This window comes from Salvelinus alpinus, chromosome 4, assembly GCF_045679555.1.
Source record: "Salvelinus alpinus chromosome 4, SLU_Salpinus.1, whole genome shotgun sequence".
Classification (NCBI taxonomy): Eukaryota; Metazoa; Chordata; class Actinopteri; order Salmoniformes; family Salmonidae; genus Salvelinus; species Salvelinus alpinus.
Genome location: NC_092089.1, coordinates 13,220,282 through 13,233,647, shown reverse-complemented (window position 1 = coordinate 13,233,647; position 13,366 = coordinate 13,220,282). Strand labels below are relative to the sequence as shown.

The window sequence follows — 13,366 nt, the reverse complement described above, 5'->3', positions numbered from 1 at the left end:
TCTCAGACAAGATAGCTAGAGATGGCCAGATAAGATACCAGAAACTAGCCTGGTGTCTATATCTCAGACAAGATAGCTAGAGATGGCCAGATAAGATACCAGAAACTAGCTTGGTGTCTATGTCTCAGACAAGAGCTAAAGATGGCCAGATAAGATACCAGAAACTAGCCTGGCGTCTATGTCTCAGACAAGATAGCTAGAGATGGCCAGATAAGATACCAGAAACTAGCCTGGTGTCTATGTCTCAGACAAAATAAGTAGAGATGGCCAGATAAGAAACCAGAAACTAGCCTGGTGTCTATGTCTCAGACAAGATAGCTAAAGATGGCCAGTTAAGAAACCAGAAACTAGCCTGGTGTCTATGTCTCAGACAAGATAGCTAAAGATGGCCAGATAAGAAACCAGAAACTAGCCTGGTTTCTATGTCTCAGACAAGATAGCTAGAGATGGCCAGATAAGATACCAGAAACTAGCCTGGTGTCTATATCTCAGACAAGATAGCTAGAGATGGCCAGATAAGATACCAGAAACTAGCCTGGTGTCTATGTCTCAGACAAGATAGCTAGAGATGGCCAGATAAGATACCAGAAACTAGCTTGGTGTCTATATCTCAGACAAGATAGCTAGAGATGGCCAGATAAGATACCAGAAACTAGCCTGGTGTCTATGTCTCAGACAAGAGCTAAAGATGGCCAGATAAGATACCAGAAACTAGCTTGGTGTCTATGTCTCAGACAAGAGCTAAAGATGGCCAGATAAGATACCAGAAACTAGCCTGGCGTCTATGTCTCAGACAAGATAGCTAGAGATGGCCAGATAAGATACCAGAAACTAGCCTGGTGTCTATGTTTTAGACAAGATAGCTAAAGATGGCCAGATAAGATACCAGAAACTAGCCTGGTGTCTATGTCTCAGACAAGATAGCTAAAGATGGCCAGATAAGATACCAGAAACTAGCCTGGTGTCTATGCAGACGGTAGTATCCTATCCCTTCAGTAACGGGGCTCAGCGGATGAGCTTTACATCATGTAACGCGGTTTGTGTTTGTTATAACAGTGGTTGTCCTTGCAGCGGAGAGATTGTGTGGTTTTACATTGGATTAACCATCCTCACTGTATCAGGGACTGAAGGATTTACTCTGTTTCTCTACCAGATCTCTCTCAGATTATTTTGGAGCTCCTCCTTGTAGAAGGGTTATGATAGAACTGAGCTTTCTCTGTGACACAGTTCTCTGACCTGTTTACACACCTTGTTGCTGAAGGTATGAGTGACACATGACTGCACCAATGGTGGAACCCTATGAACACCTCAACCCCAGCAGAGTCAATGGGAAGAGTCCTAAGCCCACAGGTCCAACCCTCAAACCATCTAATGTACAGTGCATCATACAACAAAAGCAAGAAAGCCTAAATGGAAAAGTTAAAATATGAATTTAAAAAAAATAATCTCTCGATTGACTCCACTGTTTCTACCTGTTTGTTCTTCTGTGGTATAAAAGCTGTTGTCTGTTGGCTGCATTTGATCCACAGCTATAAAAAGACTAAAGAAAATTGTCACCAATTTCTTTAAAACTATTGCTATATTTTGAACACATGTCCCTTTGTACACAGATGATCTTATCTGTATACGTTTTCACTGGAAGTTGACTTTTTGGGTTTTTGTTTCATTTCTTGTTTTGCGATGAGAGAAGCAAAAGCAGGCAAAAGAAACTGTAGTACTTTGTAAAAAAAATTATTGCAAGTAAAAACACACTAATGCCATGTTAAGTAACCAAAACATTTTTTCATCGATAAACTGCATTTCCCACAATACAGCGGTTCTATATTTTTCTTGTCCCCGCCCACCTACTATCACCATGGAGATTCTCTTCTCCCCCAAAACACAAATGAAAACAAACCACATCATTTTAAATCTTCTTCATACACTTCTCTTTATAACCTGTACATTAACGTCTATAGATTTAATCTCGGTTTATCTTGAACCATCTGAAGCCTCTTGATATGCACTCAGTCATTTTTTTTTTTTTACAGATGTTTTAAACAATTTTAGATGAATGAACCGGACGAGTTTCTAACGTCTGAGAAATTAAGGCAAAAAAAATATTTAACTTTTCTTTTTTTTTGTTCTCTAGAAAACTTTACAATTTTAAATCATGAAAATAATAAAAAATATAGTAGCTTAATATCAAAGGAAGACAACTGTTTAATTTGTTTGTTTTTTCTCTAGAACTCTGCCTCCTCTTCTATTAAAACTCTCATGATCTGAAAACCTACCTGCACATTCACATGGACTTTTGTCCGTTTGTTCCTTTTAAAGTTCTTTTTTTAATATATTTTTTTAAATATGTTTTTCACTTTGTTCTTTTCTTTTTCGAAGGACGACTCCAGTTTCATGCTGGCCGCTCAATAAACTCAATGTCCCATATTGCACCTGTCCATCTTCTGAGACTTTATCTGCACCTCAATCTCTCTCTCTCTCTCTCAGGACAGATAAAACAAAGTTTTTTTTTGATGCTTGTGCAAATATAAAACGATCTCTCTTTGTCCTCCTTTTTTCCTCCCTCCATCCCTCCAGTGCTTCAGTGCAGCCCCTGTCTCAGGGCAATGCAGTTACCGGAACAATCGCTCCTCATCCTCCTGTTATCTGAGAAAGAGAAAGAAAATACATTTTACATTTTTTATTTAACCTTTCAAACTCAGGAAGTCATCCTGAGACCAAGGTCTCTTTTACAGATAAGCAACGAATACACATCAATATACAATATACACATCGATATACACAATACGCATTAAAACACATCAATATACACTATACACATCAATATACATTATATGCATTAATATACACTACATACATCAATATACACTATACACATCAATATACACATCAATATACACTATACACATCAATACACACTATACACATCAATATACACTATATACATCAATACACACTATATACATCAATACACACTATATACATCAATACACATCAATACACACTATATACATCAATATACACTATACACATCACTATACACATCAATACACACTATACACATCAATACACACTATACACATCAATATACACTATATACATCAATACCCACTATATACATCAATATACACTATATACATCAATACACATCAATACACACTATACACATCAACACACACTATACACATCAATACACACTATATACATCAATATACACTATACACATCACTATACACTATACGCATTAAAACACATCAATACAGACTATACACATCGATATACACATCACAATACATCAATATACACATCACTATACACATCACTATACACATCACTATACACATCAATATACACATCACTATACACTATACGCATCACTATACACATCACTATACATCAATATATACTATACACATCACTATACACATCACTATACACATCACTATACACATCAATATACACTATACACATCACTATACACATCACTATACACATCGCTATACACATCACTATACACATCGATATACACATCAATATACACATCACTATACACTATACACATCGATATACACATCACTATACACATCAATATACACATCACTATAAACTATACACATCAATATACACATCACTATACATCAATATACACTATACACATCACTATACACATCAATATACACATCACTATACACATCGATATACACATCGATATACACATACACATCACTATACACATCACTATACACATCGATATACACATCAATATACACATCACTATACACATCAATATACACATCACTATACATCAATATACACTATACACATCATTATTCACATCACTATACACTATACACATCAATATACACATCACTATACACATCACTATACACTATACACATCAATATACACATCACTATACACATCAATATACACATCACTATACACATCACTATACACTATACACATCAATATACACTATACACATAAATATACCCTATATACATCAATATACACTATACACATCAATATACACTATACACATCAATATACCCTATACACATCAATACACACTATACACATCAATATACACATCAATATACACTATACACATCAATATACCCTATACACATCAATATACCCTATATACATCAATATACACATCAATATACACTATACACATCAATATACACTGTACACATCAATATACCCTATATACATCAATATACCCTATATACATCACTACACATCAATATTCATCAATATACATCAATATACACTATACAAATCAATATACCCTATATACATCAATATACACATCAATATACCCTATATACATCACTACACATCAATATTCATCAATATACATCAATATACACTATATACACCAGTATACACATCAATATACCTTGTATACATGAATACACATCTCTTACACTATACAGATCAATATACACTATACAAATACATATAGAGTAGTAGACATGTAGCAGATATAGGCTCAATATTTATTTATTTAAGTATTTAATGTACAATTAATTTGAGTCGGCAGACGATCTGATCAGTGATCACAGTCGGTGGCTGCAGCACATGCTGACTTTAAAGATATTTTTGTCAGGACCCGGTGCGAGAAACAGTCACTAAATAGGCAGAACCCAGAAGATGAGGCAGACACAGCAGTACTAGAGATGGTGGTTTAATAAAAAATAGATATCTTCCAAAATACAAAGAAAATCCACAAAGTGGTAAAAACAGCAAGGGAAAAACCAACCTCAAAAGACTAATACAAAATACAAAAGAACAAAACCAGAGAACCTCTGGAAAATTCAACAAGAGAAAAATATATGTTCACAACAAGGCTTGGGCTGGGGCTGGGTGCTAACATACAGGTGCAAACAATAATTAGAGCAAGGGAAAAACAAAAGGTACAAAAAAGGTGCAATGGGGACATCTAGTGACAAAAAAACAGAACAGTCCTGGCCAAAACCTGACAGAATCCCCCTCCTAGGAACGGCTCCTGACGTTCCTACCAGCCTTCTCAGGGTGGAGGGCCCTGAACTGACGAATGAGGTCAGGGTCCAGTATGTCCTTGGCAGGAACCCAGGAGCGCTCCTCGGGACCGTAGCCTTCCCAGTCCACCAGATACTGCCAGGACCGCTGCACCCGGCGGGAGTCCAGTATCCGGTGGACGGTATAAGCCGACTGGCCTCCGATGACACGGGGTGGAGGGGGAGGTCTGCCTGCCGGAATAAGGGGAGAAAAAACAACAGGTTTTAATAAAGAAATGTGAAATGTGGGATTGATTTTAAGGGATCTGGGTAAGTGCAGGCGAAAAGTAACGGGATTGACTCTCCTGGCAATCTTAAAGGGTCCGATGAATCTCTGGGACAGCTTGCGAGACTCCACCCGTAGCGGTAAGTTTTTTGTTGAGAGCCATACTCTCTGGCCGGGGTACAGGGTAGGACCGGGACGGCGACGTCTGTTGGCTTGTCGTTGGTACTGCTGTGAGGAACGCAGAAGATTAAGACGGGCCTTCTTCCACGTAAGCCGACAGCGTCTGATGAACCTCGAGGCTGAAGGCACTCTGACTTCTGCCTCCTGGTCCGGGAACAATAGAGGAGCATAGCCAAACTGACACTCGTGCGGGGATATACCAGTGGAGGAGGAGCACAAGGTGTTGTGCGCGTACTCAGCCCAAACAATGAAGGATGACCATGTGGATGGTTTGTTGGAAACCATACATCTGAGGGTGGTTTCCAGCTCCTGATTCATCCTCTCAGTTTGGCCGTTGGACTCCGGATGGTACCCTGAAGATAAACTGGCCGTGGCCCCTATGAGTTGGCAGAAGGCCTTCCAAAACCTTGAGGCGAACTGGGGACCTCTGTCGGAAACCATATCTTGCGGGATGCCAAAGACTCGGAACACATGGTTAATCACCAACTCAGCTGTTTCCTTGGCAGAAGGTAATTTGGTCAAGGGAACAAACCTGGCCGCCTTAGAAAACCTGTCGATGATGACTAGGATCGTAGTATTACCATGGGACGGAGGAAGGCCAGTAATAAAGTCCAGCGAGATATGGGACCAGGGTCGGTGGGGAATAGATAAAGGGTGAAGGAGTCCTTGAGGGCGGAGGTGAGAAGATTTGCCCTGGCAGCACACGGAACAGGCCTTGACGAAAGTGGCAACGTCTTCTTTTATGGTGGGCCACCAGAACTTACGCTGGATGAACTCCAAGGTGCGACCTACGCCCGGGTGACAGGTGAGGCGAGAGGAGTGCCCCCACAGAAGGACTTGGGACCTTGCTGCCTTGGGAACAAACAACCGATTAGCAGGACCTCCTCCAGGGCCCGGTTCGATGGCTTGAGCTTGTTTCACGGTATCCTCCACTTGCCACGAGATCGGAGCCACGATCTTAGCGGCAGAAAGAACAGTCATGTCAGTATCTTCTCGAATGGCAGGAGAGTAGACTCGTGACAAGGCATCCGGTTTGAGATTCTTCTACCCGGGTCTATAGGTGAGAATAAACTGGAATCGGCTGAAGAAAAGAGACCATCGAGCTTGTCTGGAGTTCAACCGCTTCGCCTGCTGGATATACTCCAGATTTTTGTGGTCCGTAAGCACTTGAAACGGTTGAGAAGCCCCCTCGAGCCAGTGTCTCCATTCCTTCAATGCCATCTTAACCGCTAGGAGTTCACGATCCCCCACATCGTAATTCCTCTCGGCCGGGGTAAGCCGGTGAGAGAAGAAGGCACAAGGATGAAGCCTCTTGTCTTCACCCCTCTGAGACAGGACAGCTCCAACACCAACCTCTGATGCGTCTACCTCCACCACAAAAGGTTCATCCGCCGTCGGTAGTGTCAGGATGGGAGCAGAGAGGATGCGCTGCTTGAGTCCTTGGAAGGCCGTCTCAGCTTCTCTTCCCCACAGAAACCTTGTGTTGCCACCCTTGGTTAAAGCTGAGAGAGGGGCTGCCACCGAGCTGAAGTTCTTGATGAACTTGCGGTAGAAGTTAGTGAAGCCCAGGAAACGCTGAACTTCCTTAACGGACTTGGGGGTGGGCCAATCTGCTACCGCCCCTACCTTCTTGGGGTCCATCTGGACTCGACCGGGTTCCACTACAAATCCCAGGAACTGTACTCGAGAGGAATGGAATTCACACTTTTCCGGCTTAACGTACAAATGGCTGTCTAGGAGGCGTTTGAGTACTTGTCTGACATGCTTAGTGTGTTCTTGAAGGGAGCTCGAAAAGATGAGGATGTCATCCAAGTAAACAAACACGAAGATGTTAAGCATATCCCTAAGCACATCGTTTATGAGCGCTTGGAACACAGCCGGGGCGTTGGTCAGGCCGAAGGGCATCACCAAGTATTCGTAGTGACCAGTAGGCGTGTTGAAAGCGGTCTTCCACTCGTCACCGGGTTTGATCCGCACAAGATGGTATGCGTTCCGCAGGTCAAGCTTAGTGAAGACCACTGCTTCCTGGAGCAGCTCAAAGGCTGTGGCCATAAGGGGTAGCGGGTAGCGGTTACGGACGGTTATGGCATTAAGTCCCCGGTAGTCGATGCAAGGACGTAATCCCCCGTCTTTTTTGGCCACAAAGAAAAACCCTGCTCCCGCCGGCGAGGTGGATGGACGCATGAGGCCTGCTGCCAGAGCGTCCTTGATGTAGGTATCCATAGCAGCTCGTTCGGGAGGAGATAGGGAAAAGATCCGACCCCTGGGGGGGCAGGTGCCCGGAAACAGGTCGATGGGGCAATCGTAAGGTCTATGGGGTGGTAGTTTGGTGGCCCTCTGTTTGCTAAATACCGGTTTGAGGTCATGGTAACACTCGGGAACTCGGGACAGGTCGATGGATTCTAGAGACTCGGGAGGGGAACTCGGGGAACTTGGGAAGATACAAGTGGCTTGGCACGTAGGACCCCACTGCTTGATAGTGCCCACAGACCAGTCGATGTGAGGGTTATGGCTGTGAAGCCAGGGGTATCCAAGGACGAGAGGGAACTCGGAACACGAGGTCAGATGAAAGTTCATCACTTCCTGGTGTTGGGAAACTGAAAGACGCAAGGGGGTAGTGACACGAGTGACAAGTCCAGATCCCAAAGGGCTTCCATCCAACGTAGTAACCCTTATGGGGTCACTTAGAGGTTCAGAGGGAACGCCATTCTCCTTCGCCCAGACACCATCCATGAAGTTACCTGCGGCTCCAGAGTCTACCAATGCTTGAAGGGGAAGCTCGTGGTTGTCCCAGGAAAGGGTAACTGGAATGAGCAGGCGGGAGTTGGATGGATGAGAGGAGGTTATGTTTCCCGTTACCGTCCTCCCAGGCCTGCACGGGAGAGTGCGTTTTCCCTGGAGCCCGGGACACGTGGAGAGGAAATGGCCCGGTTTGCCGCAATATAGACAGCATCGCTCCCTCATCCGGCGGTCTCTCTCAGCCTGGGAGATGCGTCCAACCTGCATGGGTTCCGGTGGAGTCAGCGGGGATAAAGGTGGAGACTCGGAGCTGGGACCGATAGGAGCTAGGGTGAGAGATCTACGGTTGAGCTCTCTCTCTCTCAGACGCTGGTCTATGCGTGAAGCCAACTTGATCAGGGACTCGAGGTTGTCCGGTGGTTCCCGAGTGACCAGTTCATCTTGGATGGTGTCGGACAGATCCTTCAAAAAGCACACTGTGAGCGCCTCGTCATTCCAGCCACTCGCTGCTGCCACCGTGCGGAACTGGATGGCATAGTCCGTCACGCTGCGCCGACCTTGGCGGAGAGTCAGGAGCTGTTTGGCTGAGTCAGGACCGCTGGTAGGACCTTGAAACACTCGCTTGAATTCTTCAGCAAAGGTAGAGTAGCTGGCACAGCAGGGACTTTGGGCATCCCACACAGCAGTAGCCCAGGCTAGGGCTTTTTCCGACAGCAGGGTGATGATATATGCTATCTTGGACCGGTCGGTGGGAAATGACGAGGGTTGCAGCTCGAAGGAGAGAGAACATTGGGTGAAAAACCCCTTACAACCACTCGGATCACCTGAGAACCATTGGGGAGGCGGCAGACGAGGTTCAGCCAGGGGGTTAACTGCCACGGGCACTTGAATCTGATGAACTGGAGCAGAAGCGGTTGCAGGAGAAAGTTGATCAGAAATCTGCTTTATGGAAGTCATCATCTCCGACAGAAGTTGAGAATGTCCAGCCATTAAGGCCTCTTGCTGAACCAGAGCAGCTTCGTGACGTTGGACAGTCCCCTCGTGGTGGGACAGCATGGGAAAAAAGTCCTGGGTACTGGCTGCCTCTGGGTTCATTTTAATGGCTCAGTGTTTCTGTCAGGACCCGGTGCGAGAAACAGTCACTAAATAGGCAGAACCCAGAAGATGAGGCAGACACAGCAGTACTAGAGATGGTGGTTTAATAAAAAATAGATATCTTCCAAAATACAAAGAAAATCCACAAAGTGGTAAAAACAGCAAGGGAAAAACCAACCTCAAAAGACTAATCCAAAATACAAAAGAACAAAACCAGAGAACCTCTGGAAAATCCAACAAGAGAAAAATATATGTTCACAACAAGGCTTGGGCTGGGGCTGGGTGCTAACATACAGGTGCAAACAATAATTAGAGCAAGGGAAAAACAAAAGGTACAAAAAAGGTGCAATGGGGACATCTAGTGACAAAAAACCAGAACAGTCCTGGCCAAAACCTGACAATTTTATACTGAGGCTCTCCTTCTGAGTGTGTAGGCAGGTGTGTGTGTGTGTGTGTGTGTGTGTGTGTGTGTGTGTGTGTGTGTGTGTGTGTGTGTGTGTGTGTGTGTGTGTGTGTGTGTGTGTGTGTGTGTGTGTGTGTGTTTAATTAGTCTGTTGGTAGGAGCAGGCAGGTGTGTGTGTGTGTGTGTGTGTGTGTGTGTGTGTGTTTACTTAGTCTGTTGGTAGGAGCATGCAGGTGTGTGTGTGTGTGTGTGTGTGTGTGTGTGTGTGTGTGTGTGTGTGTGTGTGTGTGTGTGTGTGTGTGTGTGTGTGTGTGTGTGTGTGTGTGTGTGTGTGTGTGTGTGTGTGTGTGTGTTTACTTAGTCTGTTGGTAGGAGTAGGCAGGTGAGTCGTTGTCCAGGGGTGGCTGTCCATTAGGGACCTGCGAGGAGTGAGGTACAGTCTGAGGCGAGTCCTCTGTTACCACTGCCTGATAAGAGAAGGAAGAACCAGGAGAAGACACAGGAAATGAGGTCACAGTTATCATAAGTCAGGAAGAGACACAGGAAATTAGGTCATAGTTATCTTTAGGGTTGATTCTTGAGATTTCATATTCACGTTCATAACTCAGACTTTTTTTGTGAATCATCCAATGATCTCAAATGGATTATATAGTACATTACCCCCCCCAAAAAACACAAACACTTAAATTACAAACTGAGATCTCACAGTCAGGTCACCCCGTGATACAAGTCAGTATTCAACGTCGATCCATGTCTGAGGACGTCGGGAGATAACTTTGAAACAAGACACTAGGGACAACAGTGTACGCTGTTACCTTCATGTAGGTTTTGGTTTTACTAGTGCATTGTGGACAGGGATGGCAGATGGGCAGTTGCATGTTTGAACCTAGCGATAGAAATGTGTTTTTTGAGATTTTTGTATTTAAGTCAATCCCAAACCTTAATTGTCAGAGGAAGGCCCTAAAAATTGTCAAAGACCCCAGCCAACCCAGTTATAGACTGTTCTCTCTACTACCGCATGGCAAGCGGTACCGGAGTGCCAAGTCTAGGACAAAAAGACTTCTCAACAGTTTTCACCCCCAAGCCATAAGACTCCTGAACAGGTAACCAAATGGTTACCCGAACTATTTGCATTGTGTGCCCCCCCCAACCCTTCCCCCCCAACCCCTCTTTTACGCTGCTGCTACTCTCTGTTTATCTTTAACCAGACATCCATGTACATACTACCTCAATTGGCCCGACCAACCAGTGCTCCCGCACATTGGCTAACTGGGCTATCTGCATTGTGTCCCACCACCCGCCAACCCCTCAACCCCTACTGCTACTCTCTGTTCATCATACATGCATAGTCACTTTAACCATATCTACATGTACATACTACCTCAATAAGCCTGACTAACCGGTGTCTGTATATAGCCTTGCTACTCTTATTTTCAAATGTCTTTTTACTGTTGTTTTATTTCTTTACTTACCCACACACACACACATACCTTTTTTTTCCCGCACCAATGTTTGACAAAATTTGACGTTTGGAACAACATTGAAATTTGACGATTTAGAGAAACATGGATAAACGTCCAATTCTGACGTGAGGCTGTGAGACCTAGTTGGATCTTAATGAGAATTCAGGCCCTTAGTTAAGTGTGGATGTTGTGGGTTTACAGTAAGTACTGCATGGTGCGTGTTGTGGGTTTACAGTAAGTACTGCATGGTGCGTGTTGTGGGTTTACAGTAAGTACTGCATGGTGCGTGTTGTGGGTTTACAGTAAGTACTGCATGGTGCGTGTTGTGGGTTTACAGTAAGTACTGCATGGTGCGTGTTGTGGGTTTACAGTAAGTACTGCATGGTGCGTGTTGTGGGTTTACAGTAAGTACTGCATGGTGCGTGTTGTGGGTTTACAGTAAGTACTGCATGGTGCGTGTTGTGGGTTTACAGTAAGTACTGCATGGTGCGTGTTGTGGGTTTACAGTAAGTACTGCATGGTGCGTGTTGTGGGTTTACAGTAAGTACTGCATGGTGCGTGTTGTGGGTTTACAGTAAGTACTGCATGGTGCGTGTTGCGGGTTTACAGTAAGTACTGCATGGTGCGTGTTGTGGGTTTACAGTAAGTACTGCATGGTGCGTGTTGTGGGTTTACAGTAAGTACTGCATGGTGCGTGTTGTGGGTTTACAGTAAGTACTGCATGGTGCGTGTTGTGGGTTTACAGTAAGTACTGCATGGTGTGTGTTGTGGGTTTACAGTAAGTACTGCATGGTGCGTGTTGTGGGTTTACAGTAAGTACTGCATGGTGCATGGGTGGTGAGTACAGCTGTTTAATACTTACTTCCATTGGACTAAGGCCTTCCTTTGAGGAATGTATGTTGAGACTGTTACTGCTGCATGGTGTGTGTTGTGTGTTATGGTGTTGTGTGTTATGGTGTTGTGTGTTAGGGTGTTGTGTGTTATGGTGTTGTGTGTTAGGGTGTTGTGTGTTATGGTGTTGTGTGTTAGGGTGTTGTGTGTTAGGGTGTTGTGTGTTAGGGTGTTGTGTGTTAGGGTGTTGTGTGTTATGGTGTTGTGTGTTATGGTGTTGTGTGTTAGGGTGTTGTGTGTTATGGTGTTGTGTGTTAGGGTGTTGTGTGTTAGGGTGTTGTGTGTTATGGTGTTGTGTGTTAGGGTGTTGTGTGTTAGGGTGTTGTGTGTTAGGGTGTTGTGTGTTAGGGTGTTGTGTGTTAGGGTGTTGTGTGTTATGGTGTTGTGTGTTATGGTGTTGTGTGTTATGGTTAGGGTGTTGTGTGTTATGGTTAGGGTGTTGTGTGTTATGGTGTTGTGTGTTAGGGTGTTGTGTGTTGTGTGTTATGGTGTTGTGTGTTATGGTGTTGTGTGTTATGGGTTAGGGTGTTGTGTGTTGTGTGTTATGGTGTTGTGTGTTATGGTTAGGGTTAGTTCTGCATGGTAAAGAGTTTAACTTACGTCCACTGAGAGGGCGGAGGCTGGCACTGCAGTGTACTGATGAACGTAGGTTCCTTGAATAGGAGCAGCTGCTGCAGACATGTACTGCTGTTAGAGAGCAGGAGAAACACCTTTATATTACAGTCATTTAGCAGACAGCCTCATCCGGAGTGACTTACACTAGGAGAACAGACACCTGGAGGGGGGTTACAGTGAGATTAGTAGGAGAACAGACACCTGGAGGGGGGTTACAGTGAGATTAGTAGGAGAACAGAGACCTGGAGGAGGGTTACAGTGAGATTAGTAGGAGAACAGAGACCTGGAGGGGGGTTACAGTGAGATTAGTAGGAGAACAGAGACCTGGAGGGGGTTACAGTGAGATTAGTAGGAGAACAGAGACCTGGAGGGGGTTACAGTGAGATTAGTAGGAGAACAGAGACCTGGAGGGGGGTTACAGTGAGATTAGTAGGAGACCAGAGACCTGGAGGGGGGTTACAGTGAGATTAGTAGGAGAACAGAGACCTGGAGGGGGGTTACAGTGAGATTAGTAGGAGAACAGAGACCTGGAGGGGGTTACAGTGAGATTAGTAGGAGAACAGAGACCTGGAGGGGGTTACAGTGAGGTTAGTAGGAGAACAGAGACCTGGAGGGGGGTTACAGTGAGATTAGTAGGAGAACAGAGACCTGGAGGGGGTTACAGTGAGATTAGTAGGAGAACAGAGACCTGGAGGGGGGTTACAGTGAGATT

At 44.5% G+C, this 13,366-nt stretch overlaps 1 protein-coding gene across 2 annotated transcripts in view; it reads right to left on the bottom strand.

The window, feature by feature from the left end:
* Window positions 1-2,308: 2,308 nt before the first annotated feature.
* The window catches only part of LOC139572861 (RNA-binding motif, single-stranded-interacting protein 3-like), a 336,861-nt gene continuing 325,803 nt past the window's right edge, over window positions 2,309-13,366 (bottom strand). For both annotated transcript variants that reach the window (XM_071395677.1, XM_071395676.1), the window contains 3 exons: window positions 12,640-12,726; window positions 10,043-10,152; window positions 2,309-2,643 (listed from right to left, as the gene is read on the bottom strand). In XM_071395677.1, coding sequence (XP_071251778.1) covers window positions 2,640-2,643; window positions 10,043-10,152; window positions 12,640-12,726 — 201 coding nt within the window. In that variant the 3' untranslated portion in view covers window positions 2,309-2,639. The remainder of the gene's footprint in view (window positions 2,644-10,042; window positions 10,153-12,639; window positions 12,727-13,366) is intronic.